Raw genomic sequence first — 24050 nt, forward strand, 5'->3', positions numbered from 1 at the left:
AATTCTAGCTAATCTATCTGTACAACGATTTGCCTCTCGAAAGCAGTGTCTAATACGAACTTGGGGAAATAGGGAGACCAATTGCCTACAATCATCCAAAAGGAGAAACTATATTATTTGAGGGAGAAGAATTAGCTAAAGCATCAACAATAGACTTAGCATCTAATTCTACTTCAACAAAAGAGAGATTTTGGTTGAGGCAAATAATCAATTCATCTAGGAGATTCCACATCTCGACTAAGAAACTAGTTGTATGTCTAATCTTCCTAGAGAATCCCATGACCCAATTGTCATCCTCATCATGAATAATTCCCCCTTCTCTTGCTAGCCTTAGGTTTCCAAGTAACGAACCATTTGTGTTGAGTTTTAACCACCTGGCACTAGAGATGCCAATAGGCCATGGCGGGGCCGAAGGATGAGGCCTTTGCCCTCGAACTGCATTGTTTTGTCTTGTCCCATCCCCGCCCCACCCCACATGACAAGAAAAAATTTCTTGCCCTATCCCCACCCTTTAGGGCCCCATGAAACCCCACCCCACCTTGTAAAACTCTACTTCTTATTAATTTGCCCACAACTATTACAATTTTCTTCAATAAAACATATTTCATTAATAAAATATATACTTGAAATTACAAATAAATTTATCCTATCAAATCAAAATAATTTTTAGCAAAAACTAAATAATATTATCCAAGAGTTTAACAAGACAATATCACAATAAAAACAAAAAGTCTCATAGTACAAAATCAATGATTCAATAATATATAAATTTGTTTCTAATAAAAGCAAAAGAGAACATTAAAATTGGTACCTTATTTCCAACTTTGCTAAAGAGAAAAAAGAGGTAGAGAACCACGTTAAGTAGAATAAAATAAGCTAATAATATGTTTTAAATAGTAGGGTTTTAGTTTATGAAAATTTTACAATTTTACCCTTATCAACGCAGGGAGGGGTAGGGTGAATCTAAAAAGTCTAAATTTATCCTCTTATAGGGTAAGAAAAACTCGTGTGGGGCGAAGCGGGGAGAGGCGGGTCAAGCATTAGCTTGATGACAAGTCAAGCTTCCTCTTTCAATGTACCAGTGCATTGGAAAAATTGAACGATGTGCTGATTAATTTCCTTAGCTAGATTTGGGCTCATGTTTTTATTTCTAAAAACTATATGGTTTCTAAACTTCCAAATCATCCAAACTGCAAAAAGAAACAAAAATTTCCAAGAGGGATTGTTGGGAAAATAACACTACTTGGTTTGAAATTAATTGCCAGCTAGCCATGAAAGTTGCTAGTGGAGAAGAAATCATCTATATTCCTTATGCTAACAATAAATCTATATTATATTTAAATACTCAAGTAAAAAATATTCTAAAAATATTCTAAAAATTAAACTCTAACTATTCACTTTAGGCAAAGAGAGTAACTGTTCATTAGCAAAAAAAAAAAAAAAAAAAAAAAAAAAAAAAACTTATTTCAATTTAGAGAGGCTGTTGGAGCATCATTTGTGATTAGACCCTTATTTCTTTCACCAAAAATGGAATAAAGAGAAAAAACATTCTTTCTCTTTGAAGTTTCAATCATGGCTTGAGAAGTTAGGACCGAAACTTCATTAGAAGGGAAACTTTTATTTCTTCCACCTATGGCCAGACTTCATCATGAAAAATGATATTATTTATTTATGAATCATAAGAGAGAAAACTAGAGGAACATCATTGGGAGGGCATAAGGGTCCGTCTAGTAGAGATCTAGCAACTCTAGGTTAGGAGCTTGGCATGTCTTCTTTTAAGTCCTAGGCTTTTGGTGATTCATGTGCAGCAACCAAAAGCCAACTTCATCATGCATTCTTTACAATTAACATTACTTAGGTTTATGAGATTCTCCCTAGCTAATCAAAGCCTAGAAACCTAACCAAAACTTAAATGTTGAGAAAAGATTCAATCTTGTAGTTTTAATTTCTTGCATGGATTATGAAAGAGGAGCAAGTGTCTTAACTACAACAAACTTGCCATTTTTGCTAAGAATTAGGAAGAATGGTCAAAACTCAATGTCTACTGGATCAAACATATTCTATCTCTACCATCTCTCATCTTTTCACTCCCAACAACTCTATAAAATGGAGGAAATTAGTAGAAAACCACCTACAAGAACTAAGTAAAACCCAACAGTAATAAAGCCTCAATTAAAAGCTATAGTTCTCACTATCTCATCTCTTTCATAGAAGTCTCACACTTTGAGGAGCCCATTTGGTCACCGATTTTAAACATTGGTGTTCAATGTTTAAACACTGAACACTAGTGTTCAAAAGAAAAAAACACGTGTCTGGTAGGGTATCTGTGTTCAATGTTGTTTGAAAATTGTTATTGAAAATATGGGTTTTAAATGATACTTTTTGAAATCACCTAGGACCTATTTTTAAACAACAAACAACACTTCTAGTGGTAGCACCGTAAATACTTTCAAATCCCGTGGGTCCCATCTAATGTGACAAACCTTCTCTCTCTTCTCTTCTTCTCATTAGACCTACCTCTGCCCTCATTTTTAACATGCCGAATCCACAAAACATTAACACCGATCAACAACTCTCACCCATCAGCAGCAAAGCATTAAACTCTCACCCATTAGCACCTCTCATCGAGCCATCTCACATAAACTCACCCAATGCCATAACTCACACCGACTGCGCCATTAACTCTCCTCACCAACCCATCTCACAAAACTCCACTAAGCTCTCCTTCACAACAAATCAGAATTCAAAAGTCATCTTAAACCCATCAACGAATAACTCACCGACCCATTAGTGGCTTCTTGTAGAAGCTCTCTTCCTCACAACGCATAAGCAAAAGAAGTTAAACCCTTTAATCCTTGCTCAGAAATCGGATTCTTCGCCCAACTACCCCTTTGTAAAGATCCCCAACCGTCACAGGCCCAATCAAAGACCTAAGTCTTGTACGAATTTCACTCCACCCATAGCTACTCTGCTCTAAGCTTCTGTCACACAGTCGCCTAGGGTTTGGTCAGGTAAGATGTTTAAAATTTACCCAAATTTTCTAGTAGCTTTCTTTCACATTTAAACCTACCTCATCTCAAATCACATTAACCCACATTAGTTGTTTATTTACTCTCACTTCTTCATTCAAATGCAATCAGACACTGCATCCTCATCCTCCTCCACCTCAGTAATGCCATACAGAACATTAGTACCCTTGAGTGCATCCTCCCCTGACCATGTTCCCTTACTAGTTGGTCTACATCTATATAATGAAATTGTAATTTTATCATGTTCCCTTCAGTTTATTATATATGTGATTTTAATTTGTTGTCATTTTTTTGCTTGTTCTGTTATAATTTTGTAGCTAGTTTATCATTTTGTAGCTAGTTTGATATAATTTGTCTTCATTTTGTGGCCTCTGTGTTGTGTTTACATCCTTGTGCTCTGTATGTGTAACTGTAAACTTGTTGAGTAATCAGCAATTTATGCTTTGGATATTCTTTCATAAAGTTATTTTTGGTGTATGATGTCCACTTCAATTTGTTCAGTATATTGTAAGAAAAAACAATATTATGATTATTACTCTTACTATACAACAATTATAACAGATCAATCTATGGTTGTGATACCTTATGTACTTGCTATACTTGTTTTCCATTTTCTTGGGTTGTTGTTGCCTTTAACTCTTGAAGATGAACCTCTACCTTAAACTCTGTTATGGCGTTTTCATCATTTTGTCCTTATAATTTTATGAAGCACATGATGGTTGTCTAACTTGGATTCACTCTTATATGCCTGCTGCTTGGTAGTTTAGTGAATATGAAGTTCATGTTTGATTATTTGTATTGTAAAATTTCAATATGTGAGTAAAACAAAATTTAGATTGTTTAAGTTGGATTCACTCTTATATGTCTATTGCTTGGTAGTTTAGCAAGTAAGAAGTTCTTGTTTGATTATTTGTATCGAAAAATTTCAAATGAGGAGTATATATGAGGATAACAAAATTTATTTAGATGACAAATGCCACAAATGATGCTGAGGATGGAAAGTTGTGGCTTCCCCCAGTGGAGAAGCATTTCATAGATGTATTAATAGATGAGGAACTTAAAAGGAATATGTTTTTAAGTTAGTTCAAGACAGGACTATGAACATTCATTGTGCGCGAGTTTAACTTACACGCAAATAAAAATTACAACAAAGAACAACTTAGGCAAAAATATCAAAGATTGAAAGTTCGACACCAGGTCTTCTCCTAGCTCCTCAAACGTACGAGAATGGGATGGGACCCCATTGCAAAAACAATTGTAGAAAGTGATGGCACATAGGCTAATACAATTGCGGTAAGTGCTGAACATAATTAATTACCAAAATCATTTGTATTGGTTTTTACATAAATAAATCATTTAACCTCATATGTATGATTGTTAATAGGTCAACCATCGATGCTAGGAGTTTTGCAGAAAAGGGGCTACAACACTATGAGTTGTTGGGCAAACTTTTCAATGCGAACACAGCCACGAGCCTCCTACATATATCATCTGCTTAACTAGCTCCAAATAGTTCCAAAGAGTGAGAGCTAGATGCAGCCTTCCTATCATCGGGGGGTACATGTCAATGTCGACGCCGATATTGTGGACGACATGGAGGAGCTACCTACACCAGGTGAAGGGCAAAGCTGGAGGTGACCTAAAAAGTGGGCAGCCAAACCGGCTCATTCAAGCGGAAAAAAAGAGGAAATGAGGCTCCCTTAAAACCATGACTGAGGGTATTTTGGGGTTCACTAAGATGAGGAACCGGAGGCCGAATAAGTTCATTGACAGTATGCCCTAATCAAGAGGCTATTGTAGGGGGTGATCAATTGTAAATTACACAAGCAGTAAAACTACTCAACGAACACATAGATGTGGATCATTACACATACTGCAAGGTCATAACAGAGCTTCATAATCCACAAAGTATGGCTACTTTCTTTGCTATGATAGTAGAAAGAAGAAGGGCTTAGATTAAGTTTGTTGGTGGGGGACCGCAGTAGTGGTAGGGGAGGTTGATGGTGTGGTTCGTTTAGATAGCCATGGCACGAGATTTTATGGCTGAACATATTAGTCCTATTTTGATTTCATTTCCATGGTCAAACTATGTATTATTTTAATGTTTTGGACAAATGTTTGCATGTTGTCTTTTTTTATTATTATAATGCTTTGGACTAGTGCTATTTATCAATTATATATGCGTTGTTGTTGTCTTCTTTAGCTCCTATTTGGTCACATATGTTTTACTATTGTGTTCTTTACTCCTAGTTTGGTGCGCGCACACACACACACACACACACACATATACATATATACATATATATGGATGGATCTATATATATTGGCGTATGTATATATGTTATTGAATGTATGTATATATATGTGTGTGTGTGTGTGTGTGTGTATACATACATACATACGTACATATATATATATACACACACACACACATTTATATACATACATTCAATAACATATATACATACGCCAATATATATAGATCCATCCATATATATGTATATATGTATATCTGTGTGTGTGTACTTATATATAGTGGCTCATGTGAACCTGTTGGCTACCCATAGGTGTAATTTAGTCATGGCCAACTCCAATTCAAATCACGATGATAGTGATGTTAAGCTTGAGATTGCCACAGCGTATGTTCAAAAGTACTACATGAAACATCCAATGTGCACTAATATTTTGAGTGGTAAGTCGTACGTTAAAGAAGTTCCAGAAGGAAATCCTCAAGTTTGTTATGACATCATTTGCATGAATGTTCACATTTTCAAGCACTTGTATAATGTGTTGAAGATGTTACACTTATTAGAGGAGGATACTAGTATTGTGTCAGTGGAAAAGTCGATTGGAACGTTATTATTTATTGTTGGACACAATATTGACTTTCGATTAACTTGCAACCACTTTAAACATTCTCTTGAGACCATTCAAACGCAATTCCGACATGCATTACGGGCTATCCATGCACTGGGATGTCTCATCATTCGGCCTGACACTGATGCAGCCAAGCTTCCTAATTCACTTCGCGGAAATAACAAATATTGTCCATGGTTTGAGGTATGAGATTATACTAGTATCTTATTATTAATTCAATGATTGTCTACATTGATCAATTTGTTCACATTACCTAATAGAATGTTGGTATAATGTTATAAATATAGAGGACAATGTTTTCTTTAGAAATATGAATTCAATATCTTCTTCATTTTATTCATTCTAATTTATAAAATGTTTCTTCTACAATAGGCAGTTCCTAATACACCCTACAATGCTTTATGGTCAAAGCTAATGAACGATGCTTTTATTTTTTTGATTCCTATTCATAATAAACATTACTATTTTGTTAACAAAAATGTGTGAGAGCCATTGATGGGACACATATCAATGCTTCTGCGCCATCCAATAGGACCACTGCATTCAAAGATAAAAGGAGTGACATCACTCAAAACGTGATGTGTACATGCAACTTCGATATGCAGTTTACCTATGTTCATGCAAGATGGGAAGAGAGTGCAAACAATTCAAGAGTTATGCATGACGCAATTAGACAAGCTGAGTATGAGTTACCTTAGCCGCCTAAAGGTAATTTATTAATCTCTTTTACAATGGTTTAGGACTTGGGAGCATCACTTGAAAAATATTCAATAAGAAATTTCTCTAGTTACTTCATTTGACACAAAAAAAAAAAAAAAAAACCTTATTTGTTTAGTTTATGAAGATTTGAATGTGTGATATGAGGCTAATTTGTTATTGCTACTTAATTCATTGTTGTAAGTTTGAATGTGTAATTCTATATAATTAACCTATCTCTTTATGCTTAGCTGTCCAAGTAGATGTTTCTATGGGAAAGGATGTGCATTTTGGACCACCAATCAATGCATTGCTCCTTATACCATCCTTTTTTTAATATGTGTGTGTGTGTGTGTGTTTTTTTTTTTTTTTTTGTGCGCTATATCTCTCTCATTTCAACAAAAATAAATAGGTAAAGTGCAATGGGTGTCCTGGCCATTTTATTTGTTTTGCTCAAAGCCAACAAAAAAAAAAATAAATAAAGAGTAAGAAAAGTGTCTAACTAATGGTGAGTTGAATGATAAACAATTGCAAATTGCAAATTGCTATCCATGAAGGCTGCTTTGATGCACTTTTTGCCAATAATGTCCCTCCAGATTGGTCTATCTATAATATCATTAACAGCATTTTGAGTCTTAAAATTTACTTTGTTAGTATTTGCATCTGTTGGGTCAAAAGAGAGTAAAATGTTGTAGCTCATATTGCTATAAAACACTCCCTAGTCTTCAAAGAATCTCTTTGCTGTAATAAGGACAATCTTCCTAGTGTAACTTACTCTACCTGTATGCAAGGTTTTCAGACTCGGACCGTTCATTGAACCGTAAAAGGGAGAGGTTTAAGGTTTTTGAGGTCGAATCGGGGTCAAACCGTAATAATGTCATAATTAATTTAATAATTATTTTAAATATAAATAAATGTATAAAATTATTACAAATAGAATATTTTATTAAAATAGTACAAATAAATATAGAGATGCATCACTTTCTAGCTTAAAATATTACTTTAAAGTTTATCTTAATATATTAAATTAAAAAGTTCAATGTTTAAAAAGTTTAACATTTAAAATTAAATGTAAAAATAATTGCAATGTCCACTCATGCATTTAATTTACCATTTCCCCAAACAAACTTTCTTCCCCACGCCAGTATTCCCCATGCTCATAAAACCATTAGACCCTTGCCCACTAGTACACTACCACTAGGCCAGCTAGTCTTTTCCTTCTTTCCCTCACAGGCTTCTTGTTTATCTTAATATATTAAATTAAAAAGTTTAACATTTAAAATTAAATATAAAAATAATTGCAACATCCATTCATGCATTTAATTTACCCTTTCCCCAAGCAAACTTTCTTCCCTATGTCAGTATTTCTCATCCTCATAAACCATCAGACCCCTGCCCACTCCACTAGTACACTACCACTAGGCCAGGTAGTCTTTTCTTTCTTTCCCTCATAGGCTTCTTGTTTTCTTTCTCTCTCGCCCCTCTCTCTTCCAGAACTGATCTGAGCAAACTCTTCACCCTTTCTTCCAAAATAGATCCGAGCAAAATCTCCTCCAAAACATCAATTTAGCAAACAAGATCTGCTACTTTCGGCTTCTAGCGAACAAGATAACCCTCTCGATGATGAAAGATTCAAAACTTCTGGCAAGTTTTTAGTGAATATTTTCAAACAAAAAGCCCAGGTTTGACCAGAAAACCTGTGCACGATATATAATGTCCATTTCGTTGCCTTTTTTATTTTTATTTTTATTTTTTAGGTTTAGATTCAAAGGGAAATAGAGAACCGTGAGAAGCGGTCTGGTCACGGTTCTTAGAACTGTGAGGTCCGACCACGGTTTGCACGACTCCCTATTTTTTTCCCCTAGAGCGGTTCTTGAGGCTAAAAGAATTGTAAAAATGAACGGTTCGAGGTTTTTCCGGTCGGACCGTACGGTCCAGTTCGGGTTTTAAAACCTTGCCTGTATGAAGGATTTTTCTTCATGTTCCTTTCTTTTTGAATGAAATTTGACGTTTATGAAAAAAAGTAAAAGAAAAGTATGATAAGCAAATGCATCATTCGACAGATCTAGTCTCAACTTTATATTGCTTCTTTGAAGTACCCACTGACTTTTCTTGTCTACTACTATATATTTATTAATTGAGAGATGAATCCAATGGAAAAAGTGGGAGCCATACGTCTTTAGGTGAGATCAAGGATTTAAAAGTGTAATTTTGTTATTATTTATTTAAAAAGAGTCAATGGTTATCTGTAAGTGAGTTTAGGATTGTTATCTATTAGGATTTATCTTATCAAGTACTTGGCGTTATCTTCTTTTCCACTAAACAAAACAAAATTGATTTTGCTAGCCATTGACTGCAACTTTATTTTTGGTCTCAATGCAATTAATTTTTGCCACTTTGTAATGATATATTCAAAGTCTTCTAGTACAGGTTTGTTTCACAATGCATTATTGATTAATCTGCAGCAATCAAATATGTCATTCAAAAAGTAAAATTGAGAAAGTAATCACTCTTATTGCAAGTTTGTACTATCTCGTTGATTCAGGATATGCAATAGGCATTGCATTCCTCCCCTCTCACAAGTCTATACAATATCATACCAAGGAATATCGAGGTGCAAACAGGCAGGCTACAACCCCACAGGAGTTGTTCAATTATAGGCATTCATCATTGCGAATGGTGATTGAACAATGTTTTGGTGTGTTGAAGGCGAGGTTCTCGATCTTGAATGAAATGCACTCCTTCTCACAATCTAGACAACAACTGATTATGATCGCTAGCTATGCACTACACAACTTTATACGCATGTATAACTGGGCGGATGAAATGTTCCATGTGTGGGAAGGTACAAATATGCATAGCAACAATGCAAGCATAATAGGAGATGCACGAGTAGGCAGTGGAGGCAATGAAAAAGCTTTTAATCCTCGGGCACAACGAACCATTACTAAGTATCGTGATGCAATAACTGCTGCTATGTGGGCAGATTACACAACCAACTGTGGTTGAGGTTTCTAGGAGGATGTATTTGTGGATAAGATGACCTTGTAAATATTGTTAAAATTGTTGCACTTCTAGTTTGTAGTACTGGAAGGTGGCATACTTTGTAAGGATGTGGGTCCAACTATTTGATTGTTTTTGTGTTATGGAAGTTAAAAGTAAACAGATGAGACAAAATATTTGTAAGAGTTACCTTTGAATTTGTATTTCTTTGTTTGCATGCATGGGCCACAGTTAAATCATTATAGATCTATAACCATTGACCATATGAGTACCAACTATGAGGACATAATAATCCTGCTATAGTTGATCATTGCTACAAACAAGGAAACAATTTTATAAATTCAAATTGTTGAAATCATACCATACATTCTACCATGTTGAGAATAGGTTCGTGTGCATATTTGATTAAGAAGAATGCTGCTGTCCAATAGTTAATGAAAATCTTCTTAGCTGACTTTTTTCTTGTTGATCCCAACTTAATTGATCAATGGCTTAATTATTATTAATGGTATTAGATCTATGTTATTTTTGAATATTTAATAAATTATTCACCATAATGGGTTTCAATAAAGTCAGTTGTTAATGTTTTGTTATTTTTTTTTCTTAAACAAAGAACCTACTAGCCATTAGCATTATTACAAAATACTTTACAATTACGTCTTGAAAAGGTAACTGAGTATAACAAAATAAATTGGAATGCTATTATTATTATTATTATTATTATTATTATTATTATTATTATTATTATATTTACAGGGTATTTGATCATCTAATCCCTCCTAGCCATTAGCATGATTACAAAGTACTTTGCAATTACATCTTGAAATGGTCCTACAATAATGTGAACTATCATTAATTTGTGATAAAGTTCCCGAATCAGAAAAAAAGAGTTCAACAAAGAGAAATATTGTATGTATAGCGTAAAAGCTTATCCCATAACAACAGGCAAGAGAGTCATGCAAAAATAAGTGGAAATTCTACAGTTCATCCCCATAAACTTTTACTGACATGGATGCACTTCATCCCCATACATATATGTAGCACCAGCAAAATACAAGAGTCAAGATTGTCCAAAAATATTACATAACATCAGCAAAATTGTCCTATGTATCCTTGTCAGCTTCATGAGGAGTCCCTAGTACATAATAAATTAATATGGTTACACATCAAAAACGAAGTGGCCATCATAACAATTTCCTTTACACTGTTATTATAGTAAGCAATAGTGCAAGAGCGGTGCATAGCAGGCATCATCCAATGAACATAATCTTTACCATTCTTTTTGTCTTAACAATGGGTTGGACCTTGTCATGCATGACCCTTAATTCCTTTCGCAATACACACAACTCTACTTGTAGTTGCTGGAAGTCCTTTGCATATGACAATGGCATCTTCAAGGTAATACACCATTGAAAAAACTCACATTCATCCATTGGGCAACATTGGAAAAGCCTGTATTGGTTCTCATTTTGCTTATCTGAAATCCTCACGCTTGCTCTCAAGCCACACAAACAGTTCAAATTTCAAAACCGAAGCTCGTCTTCAATATCAGTATGCATTGCTTTCGACATCTGCAAAAAGAAGCCACTAATATCTCAACAATCATATTAAAGGCACAATCGCATACAAGGCAAGAATGTTTACAATCGTATATAGTGGTAACCAATAAAAATAGGATTGCATCCTCCTAAAACAATTTGCTGGTATTCACGAAGCTTCGTTACTTCTTCCAAGGGCACATTGCCAAGTGAAGTAAATTATTACTTCATATTACCAAAAAAATAAAAGGAATTCAAGTCTTGTCAATGAAAACTAAGTACATTTTCAGAAATCTATGATATGCACCAGCACATAAGCAAATGGCATTTTTACTAAGCTTAAGAGGTCTAAAACACCATTCTTCAATTGTATAGAAGCGACATCGAGAGTATTTGCTACTGAAGATAATTGGTCAAAATTGCACAGCAGCAGAGCATTCAAGAGGTATTATCTTCACCATTTAGATACAATCTAACTTCAACATAAAAGAGACAAGCAATAGAAAAAATTCGGTGATGAAGACATTACAACCATTGCAATTTGGATCAGTGATAACCAAATACAAAATGCCTAAAGAAGAACTGCTCAACAGTTTGAAGGCATGGTTAAGAGAAGATGGAGATCCTAAAACTAAAATAAGCTCTTTTTCAAGGCATGACAAAATTCCACAATTTGATTCCCCCAAGTATGCTTTCGACAATTGGTATTCAAAGGGCCTCACACTCCCAGGAGTATATTGTATAGAATTCTAAAGAAATCGAACTCTTCAGTAAAGACTACATGCCCAATTACTCAATACGACCGCTAAACTACGCACTGTTTGGTTCAAACAAAGTGTAAAGTTTGAAATATTCATCCTTTATAGCAACCTAACATAGTTTTCTTATTGGCACCGAAATTTACCAAAACAAATAAATTTATTACATCATTTCTCGACAATATTATTAATCTGCAATTAAAAAAAAATATTCAATCTCCTCTACACAACAAAAGAAAGTTAAATCTTAAGATCAATGAATTACAGGAATATTGGAGTTGAGAAAAAAAAAATTAGACATAGTAGACCTTTTTTACAGTCTTTTTCTCCCCAAGTAATATTGGGGTTGAGAGCTAAAGTCCTATGTGCAAATGAACACTAGAAATGAGAGGCATGAAATGATTGAAAATTTCTATCATTTCATGCAAACCCTCTCACAAAACCCCTCTTGCTAAATTGCCACAGCTTTTCAATTAAGTGTATGAAGAAGGAACATAACAATCTTTAGACAAAAACCCATTAACAACCAAGGTGAAAGTGAGATTCGAACTTGGATTTGCAGCAGGCCCGCGAGTTGTCGGTGTTGAAGTGGAACCTTTTTTCGTTGGCTTCAGCAGCGAGAAAATCTTAATTCATTGCTAGGTCTTGGAGTGCTAACAGTGGAGATGAGATCCAAAGAACGTGAAGCCCAACGGTGGATCTTCTGCTGCGTCGATGGAGATGAGGACTGCAACAGTGTGGGTTTGGTTTTCTACTCTCAAGGAAGAGAAGGGAAAAAGAAGGAACATTGATGAGAAGAGAAGGGCAACGGTATAATATGGATTTCTTCTCTCTCCTTAAATAAAAAATTTTATTTTGTACAAGGTGTCAGCTTTTTTAAAAATCAAACACACACATACCAAACACATATTTATGTTTTTAGAACACTGAAACATGTTATTTAAACCATGATACCAAACACATTTTTTGTTTTGTTTTATGAACACTAAAAACAAGTGTTTCACCAACACTTTTTAAACCATAATTTTCACATCATTTTAAATAACGATGTTTGGCATCAACTACCAAACGGCCCTGAGCTTCACAAAATTTACCTCACCATCTTAACATCACAAAACACCCTGTGGGAAAGAAAGCTTACTTGAAGTAAGTACTGCAATATACAACTAGACACTCTTTCTCTCCCTTCAACTAAACCAAGTTTGCCATCGTTTGCCATATGATTATAATGAAAGAACTCATATCACATTATAGTTTCACTGGTGATGAATATGATGTGTTTGTTATTATTTTGTATCTCATTTATAGATTTCCTAATAGAATAGGAGATGCAATGGTTGTCATCATCTAAGTTATTTACTGTTGGATTTATCTTATATTGCTCATGCTGACATGCTATTATAAGATGGTTATTTCAGTTATATTAAAATGAATTTTGAGAATATGTTGCAAATCATTTTTCTGCAATTTGGGCCTTGGGCTGGTGGGTCTATGGATTGAGAAAACATTGGCCACTGTTGGTCATTCTCTTGGGCTAACATTAAGTTATGGGCTAGACTCCCAAGCTTATGTTGACATGGGTCCTTAATTAAAAAAAAAAATATATATATATATATATATATATATGATGCTATATATTCTGTTGCACTTAATTAAGATTTCATCTCTTTTTACTTTGTTTAGTATTTGGATATATTACACGCATGGGATGTAATTTGTACCATGTTATAAAAGAAAAACACACTTTTTTTTCTTTTTTTTTCAGGTTTCAGTTAACTAAACTAATAAAATTCATTTTCGTCAAATAAATTACTTGAGTTTAAATCCTAGCCTGCCACCGTATACACATAAATCCAATTAGTATTTTGGCATAATCTCAAAATCATTTGCAGAAATTGGTCATACTTTCAGAACCTAAAGTTTTGCAACTTAAGCTAGTCATCAGTTCACAATCAGTTAAGTTTCGCGTACAGGTCCTAAGAAATTTTATGTATTAAACCCAGTTAAGATCTAGATACTGGATAAGTATACAAAGCTATATTGAAGAAACATAACAATTTATTAGTCACAGATTCTAAATTATGATAGCCTTATTTGTTTGTGTTGGTTTAACATTGAAAGTTGATTATTTTATGATCATATTGGCCCAAAAAATGATGAGTGTACGCATGCAGAACTCTCACTTGGATCTCACACCTTGTACATTCATCCATTAGCTAGTCCTATCTTTATATTGAGAAAAGAAAAAAAAGAAAACGATGAGCTGCAATGTCACATTTGTACGCTTGGTCCAAATCTGGACTAAAAATAGTTACATAGAAGTATCTAAACAAACTGCTTTACATCCAAAAACAAGGGAAAAAAATAAAGGATTGAATGTTATCTGAGGGAAAAAGTTACTAAATAAAAAAAATTTTAAAAAAATTATAGAGACATATTACTATTCAATGATGAGAAGCTGAGCTTACAAATTGAGTGTGTATATGTAGCGTTCTGAAACTACTATATGAAATAAAAGGCAAAGATATGTATGATATTACGCTACTTAGTAGCCAGGGTACAGTGGTGGAGGAGGCGATGAGTACTGGAACCCGGTGCTTGGTGGGAGGATGATCTCTGGTGGTGGTGGTGAAATGACAGGTACAGGAGCAGGAGAAGCAACTGGTGGTGGTGGTGAGTGAACTGGTGGTGGGGGAGAGTGCACTGGGGGTGGTGGAGAGTGCACTGGTGGTGGGGGTGAGTGCGCTGGAGGTGGTGGAGAGTGGATTGGTGGTGGAGGAGAGTGCACCGGAGGTGGGGTTGAGTGCACCGGAGGTGGAGGGGAGTGCACGGGTGGTGGGGGTGAGTGCACTGGAGGTGGTGGAGAGTGGACCGGTGGTGGAGGGGAGTGCATCGATGGTGGGGTTGAGTGCACCGGAGGTGGAGGGGAGTGTACGGGTGGTGGCGGTGAGTGCACTGGAGGTGGTGGAGAGTGCACCGGTGGTGGGGGTGAGTGCACTGGAGGAGGAGGAGAGTGAACTGGGGGTGGTGGAGAGTGCACAGGAGGTGGAGGAGAGTGGACTGCTGGTGGTGGTGGAGAGTGAACTGGGGGTGGTGGAGAGTGCACAGGAGGTGGAGGAGAGTGGACTGGTGGTGGTGGTGGAGAGTGAACTGGTGGTGGGGGTGAGTGCACTGGAGGAGGAGGAGAGTGAACTGGGGGTGGAGGAGAGTGGACTGGTGGTGGGGGTGAGTGCACCGGAGGAGGAGGAGAGTGGATTGGTGGTGGTGGAGAATGGACTGGAGGTGGAGGTGGAGAGTGGACTGGAGGTGGAGGTGAGTACACTGGTGGTGGTGGTGGGAGTGAGTGGACTGGTGGGGGAGGTGAGAATACTGGTGGAGGTGGTGAATGGATTGGTGGTGGGGGTGGAGAGTGAACTGGTGGAGGTGGTAATGGTGGTGGTGGAGAGTGGACTGGAGGTGGAGGTGAGTACACTGGTGGTGGTGGTGGGAGTGAGTGGACTGGTGGGGGAGGTGAGAATACTGGTGGAGGTGGTGAACGGACTGGTGGTGGGGGTGGAGAATGGACTGGTGGTGGTGGTGGAGAGTGAACTGGTGGAGGTGGTAATGGTGGTGGTGGTGAGTGGACTGGTGGTGGAGGAGACTGAACTGGTGGTGGTGGTGGTGGAGAAGAATACACAGGTGGAGGTGGTGAGTGTACTGGTGGTGGTGGCGGTGGAGGAGACTGAACTGGTGGTGGTGGTGGGGGTGATGGTGAGGGTGATGGTGGTGGAGGTGGGCGGTTCCTTTCACCAGGTGAATTGTTATATGGATCTGGTCCTGGTGCTGGTGCTGGTACAGGAGATGGTTTTGGAGTTGGAGTTGGAGTTGGAGATGGTTTTGGAGATGGAGTTGGGTTAGATTTAGGTGGTGATGGTTTTGGAGAAGGTTGAGAGGAGCCACCACAGTTCTTGCTGCAATCCACAGGTCGAGTCACCACTGGGAAACACATCTTGGTTGACTTTTGCTTTGGCCTTCCTGGCAAACAATTGCTTGTGTCATTCAACACCACATCTTGCGTCTTTGGAGATGGCACACATGCTTGGGCCTCCCCACTGAAGTAGTTATAAGAGAAGGTAAAGTTCGCTAAGTTAGGCAATTTGCAAACATTATCAGGCACATATCCTGTTAGCTTGTTATTTGAAATGTCCAACTCCTCTACATTCTTTAGCCCTGACAGGCTTTTTGGCAAGGTACCAATGAACCCGTTAGAGCTTGCAGCAAACACGGTCACATTGTTAAGCAATCCAATTTCTGGAGGGAAGCAACCACCAAGGTTATTGCCTATGAATAGGATCTCATTCAAGGTGTTTCCCATGTCGCCAATGGAACGTGGAATGCAACCGCTGAAGTTGTTGTTTGCGAAGCTCACAACAGAAACCTTGGATTTGCCTAGTGTGATGGGGATGGTGGATTTGAACCGATTGTTGTTTAAGAACAACGCATCCAAATCCTTCTCAAAGAGTTCTGGAGGCAATTTCCCTTCGAAGTCATTGAACCTGAGATCAAGATACTTGAGCTCTGGCCATGTGAGGACGACGTTAGGGAATTTGCCAACAAAGCGGTTGTTGCTAGCATCAAACTCAAACATAAGTGTAAGCCTTGACAAACTCTCTGGGATAATTCCACAAAACCTGTTAGAGTTAATGTGGAATAGTGCAAGATCGGTCAAGAGTCCCAACTCAACTGGAAGGTATCCGGCAATGTCAGCGTGGTTAAGATCAACACCAGCAACAACGCTCAATTTGGGGTCATCAAGGGCTGGAGCACAAAAGACTCCGTTATATGCACAAACATCAGCACCAGCCCAATTGCCGGTTGTGTTAAGTGGATCAGAGTAGATGGCCTTTTTCAATGCCTGAAGCGCGATGTAAGCTTTTCGGAGCCTTTCATTGGCAAAGGTCAAGACAACGTCGACCTCATATTCAAAGTCACGGGGAAGATCACCATTTTCTGGGAGAGACAAGAGCTGGCGGCGAGCAATGAGGGAAGCTTCAGCATCAGACAAAGCAAGAGAGAAGGTTGAAAAAGAAGAGAAGAGAAGGGAGAGGAATAGGAAGCAGCCTAAGGCCTGCTTTATTTGAGGTTTAGCCATTGCTGACCACCTTGGTTGGCCCAAGGCTGCTTATAGTAGGCAGGGGAGGTGAATAGGGGAAGGGTGTTATATGGAGGGTGAGGAGAGTTGTGAATTGAAAGGTATTGCGAGGTTGTGAATAACAGGTCTCCAGCTTTAGCACCGTGAAATGTGGCTGCTCTTTCAGAACCCACAAAATTCGGAGCTTCCTCTAATTTGTTAGTACAAATATAGAAACTTTGTTTTGCTTGGATTGTATATGGTGTACATGCGTGTATAAAACAAGAAAACCATAGCTAAAAATTGACAATTGACCAAGTCATCTTTAATTGAATGGTTGCCAAATTAACTTTCCAAAACCAGGACTTCAATGTTTGGTAACAATGGCATCTGGTACTAGGTGATCTGTTATAGCCGTTCCTATAACAATGGGTTCTGGAACGAAAAAATCTATACCTAGTAAAGATCTGTGAACGGAAACGTTAAACAACAGGCTTGAAATATCTGTTGGAGTAGATGAGAGAACTGTAAAGCAGCTAACACTTGGTATTGATCTTCTATCAAAGTAATGCGAACAAATCTGGGAAGCATTTCTCTCAGGACCCTAACAAGGAATTGTCTTTCTAGAGTGGGCATCTTCTTGGTGAATTGGAGCATACTAATACTCTTGCAACTGATGGAAATCAAAGTTGGCTTAAGAGATCCCATAGCACTTCTGCTTTTGTAGTCCAAAGTGATACAGAAAGGACATTTACAGGAGGGCATGGAGGGACCATTATTTGAGAGGTCTACAGCACCAAGTTTGGCCGCAGGCACAGTGAAGAGTTTCATGGTATGAGTGCTACAGACGTGGTGTTTCACAGTGAAGGATGGCAAGTTCAGAAGCTCAGGTGCCGGGTGAGCATTTTTGTTTTGCTGTAAATAACATGAGATTTACGAATCTGTCATATGAACTGCTTGTAGAATCATTAGGAAATGGAGGTTATATATTAGAACATTTCTTGGCTTTGCTATGTAGGATTTGTCACCATAAATGCTCGCTCTGATTCTAACTTGATTCTTGCATTGCGTACTTAACGCCTCTACGGGTTATGGGAGCATACTTTGAGAAACTTGGATCAAAATCTGTTGCAGTTTAATAAATAGTAGTGACAGATACAGAAAATAGCACTTGGTTCGTGAAAATAATTTTTTGTACTCAGCCTTGTCAGAAATTCACGCCCGCTTAGTACTTACTATGTTATATTGTTATGCATGTTCAAACTGCTTACTTTTTAATTTTAGAGAAAGTGGAGTTTCACCATCCAAGTCTGGATTTTCTTTTGGGTTTTTTTTATTTATTTATTTATTTATTTTTCTGCTCATACAGGAATTTTGAGCGATTACATCGGCATCTTAAAGACGTTGTATACAATACATTTTCCTCCTAAAGGACATTCTCATCAAGTACAGAGGATGATTTTGATCAACAGGGATGCATTCAGCTTGATAAATATCTGCAAGTATTAGTTATCCCCTGCTGCATTGATTTTGTATGTCTTCTCTTTTTTTACTTGTTCCCAAGGCCGGCCTTCCACTAGGCTAATTAGGCCATTGCTTAAGGCCACCAAGTGAAAGAGGCCCCAAACTTTTGGAAAAAAATAGGTATTAGAAAAAAAATCATACCTAAGATCAACAATGTTCTAAGAAAAATTAAATAGATTAGCTATATTATTTAAAAAAAGATGTTAGAAGAACTTGAATACAAAAAATTAATTAGTCAATTTGCACATTAAAAGATAAGAAAAATAGATTTTAAATTAAATAGATTATAATATAAAAATATTCATTAATTTAATTAATACATAAATATAAAAAGGCCCCATTCTAATTGTTGCCTTAGCCCCTAAATGTCTGGGGCAGGCCCTGCTTGTTCTTGTTGCTCTAGTTTTGCTATCTTTCCAGGAGTTTTTGTCAATAGCTAAAGTTGCTGAACAACATGAAGTGTGGGATTTTTGAGTGCCTCTAAGGTCTGCATGAAATTTATTATTCCTAATTTGGCTGAACATCCTATAGTTTATTTTCTTCAATTATTTTATATTTTCTATGAATCTGAACGTTTAAAAGCCCTTTCTTTGGTTGAAGAATTACTCTTTCGGAAAATCTTCCTTGATGATGAGAACGCTGGCAGGAATGTATTTTTTCTTGGTTTTGGTATCATCCCAGCTATTTCTGCATTTAGGGCGTCTGTAACCATTCATATATGTGGCGTCCTACAAGTTAGTCTGCTGATGTTCAATATCTTTTACATTTCTGATTTTCTTGTTAGTTTGTTGTTCAAGTTCATTAGGTGCTGCAATATGAGTCACTGTCGTCAATAAAATATATATTTATAGGGGTTGTATAGCTAATCTTGTAATTTACCAATTAGGAACCCGGAGTTTCTGTCACAGTTTTAATTTTTTTGGAAATTGTTGGCTGGCGCGGTTCTTTATTGATCTTTTCTAGATTTGATACTTATTCCTAAAGATATCTTTCATCTCTCTCCCAAGAAAAGTCTTTTTTAGAGTACCTCTAGAGAAACACAAAGGAGAGAAAAAGAGGAAAGAAATTTTAATACAAAGACACACCACAACTCTAATAAAAAATCATAGTAACTTTTAAGAGAGGATAGAGCAATTTATATTACACATAACACATTCCCTTAAGCAACGTAAGACAATTACCCATTCTTATTTATTAAAAATAAATATACATACACATACACATATACATACACATACACATACACACAAGAGAGAAGAGAGTTCTAACACAAAGACACACTACAACTCCACATAAAAATCATGGTATCAATTGAACTCAAGGCAAAACTTCCTTTCATGAGCATGGCAGATGGAATATATTTTTGGTGTTGACAACGTTGGTTTTTGATACCTTTTGGTAGTGGTGATGCAACATAATTTACTACAATGGAAAAAAAAATTTGTACATTAAAATTTGTTTAGATACAACTTATTTTACTAAAAATTAAAAATATTATTACAAAATAATTTTTAAATATGTGAATAATAGTGAGACCTGTGAACAATAAATTTTATCTCTTGCACAATGAATGCACATGTGCATAAACATTGCAGATTTCTGTTCATACACTTGAAAAAAAAAAATAAAACAAAACAAAACAATGCAAACGCTGAACTTAAAACGCGGATCCAAACGAGCGCTAACAATTGGTTTAATTCTGTGTGCCAGGCTGCCAGCACTAATTTGAAGAAATTTAAACGGTTCTCCAGCTGCGTAACCGGTTCTTTCTTTTTTTTTTCTTTTTTTTTATTATAAATATTCTAAGATGAGAGAGCCACATAATTTTCCCAAGAAAAATCATTAATAAACTGTGATTTTCAGTACAGTAAAACATTGAGGATTGAAGATGCAACTAAAATCAAGCTATTAGCCATTCCTAATTTATATCATAGTTACATAGTATCAATTATCAAACATTATTTTGAAATATACTCAAACTTGATTTTAATGGTAGGAGATAAGGTTCGCTACTTGAAGCAATTTTACAAGAAACTCCTATGGTTACAAATCTCAAAGCCTCGACACAACCTGTCTGAAAATCTTTCATCTATCACCACCACATCCGTTATGTATATCTACAGCTAACCACTGGACTCAAACTCGCTCAACCCTTCCACACAGCACAAAGCTCACAATAATCAGTCAGTTTCGTGGTCAGGGGCAGGGGAGTACCATGCAGGGAACCTCCCCTTGGTTCTAAGCATCCGGGTGTATGGCGAATCAGGCATTCTAGCTTGCTCTTCTTCCTCAAGCTCTTCTGTTGATTTCGGCAATCCATCCGGTATTGGACACAGTTTCTCTCCTTCCTCAATGTTTGATGGCTTGGCCATATTGAACTCATTAGTCTTTCCTTTGAACATTGCAGCAATGCTGTGTAAGACTCCAATTAAGGACTTTAAGCCCCCTGCTTGAAGAATTAGCTTCTCCACATCTTTCTTTGGTGACTGCCTCTGAAGAACAATACCATAAAGAAAAAAAATGATCAGCTTGTACTGATTATCAATCTTGAATTAAGTATATATAGCTCAATGAGGCTGAATTTTTATGTCTTCATTTTCTTTTTTGGGAAACAACTCCAGATTTTATGAGATACTCTTGAGAAGAACACACCTTATGAAGACTCCAAGTGAAGCTTAATATAACATATTGAGACACCACCAAGTTATCTAAAGGCTTAACCCTAAGAAATTGAATTCAATTACGTTATAGCTCTTCATTTTTCCTCCACATGGGACTTCAACTCGCACGTGCATACCACAGACACATGGAGGTGATTTGTTTTTTGTTTCCCTCCATATTCTCAGCAACCAAACACATTCAGAATCAGGCAGTTACAGAAACTGAATCCCACGTCCCATTTGACTGCCAAGAAATGTAGGCAAACAAAAAGAAACATACCATATCTATACTCAACAATTTTTTTTTTTTTTTAATTACAAAAACTAAAAATTCTAAATTACTGAAAACTAAAGCAATATATAGCACAAGACTCAGTATATTCTCTGCTCTTTTACTCTGTTTTCTTAACATCAATTTGATTAATTTTAGATTCTTTGAACTACCTTCTAGCCAGTAAAACAAACTCATTCATCCCTGATGGGCTAAGCAATTTATGCTCATGCCCAGAAGCCTTAAAAGATGCATATATAGACTTATAAATTATAATAATAACAATAAATTTATATATATATATATATATATATATATATATAAAATAAATAAATAACTTACTTCAAGTTCTTTGAGTTCAAAATAACCTCTCCAACAGCTATAAGAATCATCTCCTTCTAGCGTAGAACAATAATCTGAAACAACAAACAAAACCATACAAAAAGATCACCAAAACCACCAACACACCCAAAAAAAAGCAAACAAACCCACCAAACTCACAAAGATCTCACATGGGTCAATCAAAAAAACACACAAACATTAGCTCACACATACAAAAAAAGCAAAATAATGTTAATTAATACCAGCGAGCTCGTTTTCTGACTTTTCGATCAAAGGTGGGTCTTTGAGGATCCTTTCGAACTTAGGTCGGCTAAAAGGCTCAAGCTTTGGAATAAAAGCATCGCTTCTTGAAGAGCAAGAGGTTACAGTAGTAGTATAGGCAAATCTTACAGAGGAGGAAGAAGAAGAAGATGAACGTGTAACATCTTTGGCTTCGAGGAGAAGAGGAGAATAGCAAGAAGAACGGATCAGGGATGAACTTATCATCGTGTCCAAACACACAACAATGCTAGTATCAGAGAGTTTCAGATTGGATTTGAAATACTTAATGAGCGAAGATACAGTTTTTACCTTTTTATACCAAAAGATTCAATGGCTGAATTGGGGAGAGAGAGAGAGAGAGAGACAGAGTGGATAAGGATTAAGATATTTTTTTTATTGTTTGGGAATTTTAAGATATTTATTTTTTAACGTTTGTGATATTTGGGTGGTGTTATTGTTACCATGGATTGTGAGTTTAGGAAAGGACAGACGGATCATGATTGTTTGGAGGATCTATAGATAAATCTGGAGCGTTGGTTTTGGATCTGATATACGCGGCGGTGTGTTAGAGTCGGTAAGCTAGGTGGATAAGGATCAGATTAGTGTGTCTTTTATTTTATTTATTTATTTAATATTTGAATTCTGGAGCGCCCATCGTTTTCCAATTTCTTTTATGCTAATGGTATAGACTATAGAGTCTACCAACTTTTTTTTATTTATCTTTCTTCTTCTTTTTGAAATTCATTTCTACAAAAGTAATTATTGTGTTGTCTCGAAGCATTGCCCTCTTCTCTCCCATGTGAAGTGGGCTCCACAAGTGGGACCTACTATGAGAGGGAGTAATGCTCCCTAGTCCCTACAATCCGATTAATTTTCCTACAAAGCTGTTTCCATGAAAACAAGACAATGATATATTTTCTCCCCTAAGAAAGAGATAGGCATGAATTGTGTTAGGGTTTTTAAGTCCTAAACAGTTCTAGTACAACAAGCTTATTCATAAATAGGAGGTTAATAAATGGCCTCACTAAGAAAACCCCCAAATTTAGCATGAAGTCAGAGATATAGGAAACATCGTGGGTTGGTAATTCACGGTTTTCTTTTGATCAGAGGAAATACAGGTAACAACATAGGTTGGAAATTGAAACAGAATAAGAGATTTTAAAGTAGGGTCGACTCAACCTACTAAGTGAATTAGGTAATTGACTAAGGTCTCTAAATAAAATAAGGTCCTAAATTTTAACCAATAGAACCTTAAGAAATTAGTCAACAAATAAAAAATAAAATTTTTATCAAATAAAAAACAGCAACAACAACAACAACAACAACAACAACAACAATAATAATAATAATAATAATAATAAAATGCTAAAATTATTACAAATTTTACAGTATGAAGTATAAAAATTGATGTAATAATGAATGCAATTGGTGTATTTCAACCAACATAAATGCATAATTTTGGCACACATTTACAATTTATAGTAATTATTGGATATCACTGCACCTATTAACTCTTAGCTATTACGTGGTGGGTTTTAGTTAGCTCAACCGGTAAAATTTCTAATAGTTAATTAAAAGATTTATGGTTCAATTCCTATCTATACCCAAAATTGATTGTTATCTTGATTTGATGATAAAAAGTGTATAATGATTAAAAAAAAAAAAACTATCATTAGGAACGAACGCTATAGTTTGAAACTCTCTCTCAAAAAAAAAAAAAAAAAAAAAGCTATTACATGGGTTATATATAATATATTATTATTTAATTTGGCTTTTATATGTGTTATATCACTTTTCCTTTCTTTTTTTTTCCATTTTTACATTAATCCAAGATTTTTTATATGTTAATATTAACCCAATTTTTTTTTTTTTTTATACTCCACCGTCCCAATTTGTTTGTTCTCTATTCTATTTTGGGATCCTAAAATATTGTCCTATTTTTAAAATGATTTGGCTTACCTCTAGTACTTTTTTAACTAGA

At 36.1% G+C, this 24050-nt stretch overlaps 2 protein-coding genes across 2 annotated transcripts; both read right to left on the minus strand.

Annotated features, from left to right (window-relative positions):
- Nucleotides 1-14356: 14356 nt before the first annotated feature.
- LOC115969293 (pollen-specific leucine-rich repeat extensin-like protein 3) lies at nucleotides 14357-17352 on the minus strand. The gene has a single exon (XM_031088911.1). It carries the CDS (start codon nucleotides 17030-17032, stop codon nucleotides 14447-14449), a length of 2586 nt encoding a protein of 861 aa, XP_030944771.1. The 5' UTR covers nucleotides 17033-17352; the 3' UTR covers nucleotides 14357-14446.
- A 3007-nt stretch (nucleotides 17353-20359) lies between these two features.
- Nucleotides 20360-22384, minus strand: LOC115969294 (CCG-binding protein 1-like). The gene is made up of 3 exons (XM_031088912.1): nucleotides 22051-22384; nucleotides 21809-21882; nucleotides 20360-21027 (listed from the first exon to the last, which is right to left on the minus strand). The coding sequence occupies exons 1-3, from the start codon at nucleotides 22292-22294 to the stop codon at nucleotides 20716-20718; spliced, it is 630 nt and encodes a 209-aa protein (XP_030944772.1). The 5' UTR covers nucleotides 22295-22384; the 3' UTR covers nucleotides 20360-20715.
- Between the last annotated feature and the right edge of the window lie 1666 nt (nucleotides 22385-24050).

This window comes from Quercus lobata, chromosome 11 (genome assembly GCF_001633185.2).
Source record: "Quercus lobata isolate SW786 chromosome 11, ValleyOak3.0 Primary Assembly, whole genome shotgun sequence".
NCBI lineage: Eukaryota > Viridiplantae > Streptophyta > Magnoliopsida > Fagales > Fagaceae > Quercus > Quercus lobata.

Coding starts and splice junctions, on each gene's coding strand:
- LOC115969293 (XM_031088911.1), bottom strand. CDS start 17,032: ATGGCTAAACCTCAAATAAAGCAGGCCTTAGGCTGCTTCCTATTCCTC.
- LOC115969294 (XM_031088912.1), bottom strand. CDS start 22,294: ATGATAAGTTCATCCCTGATCCGTTCTTCTTGCTATTCTCCTCTTCTC. Junction 21,883..22,050: donor GTCAGAAAACGAGCTCGCTG/GTATTAATTAAC, acceptor TTGTTGTTTCAG/ATTATTGTTCTACGCTAGAA. Junction 21,028..21,808: donor TTGAACTCAAAGAACTTGAA/GTAAGTTATTTA, acceptor ATTGTTCTTCAG/AGGCAGTCACCAAAGAAAGA.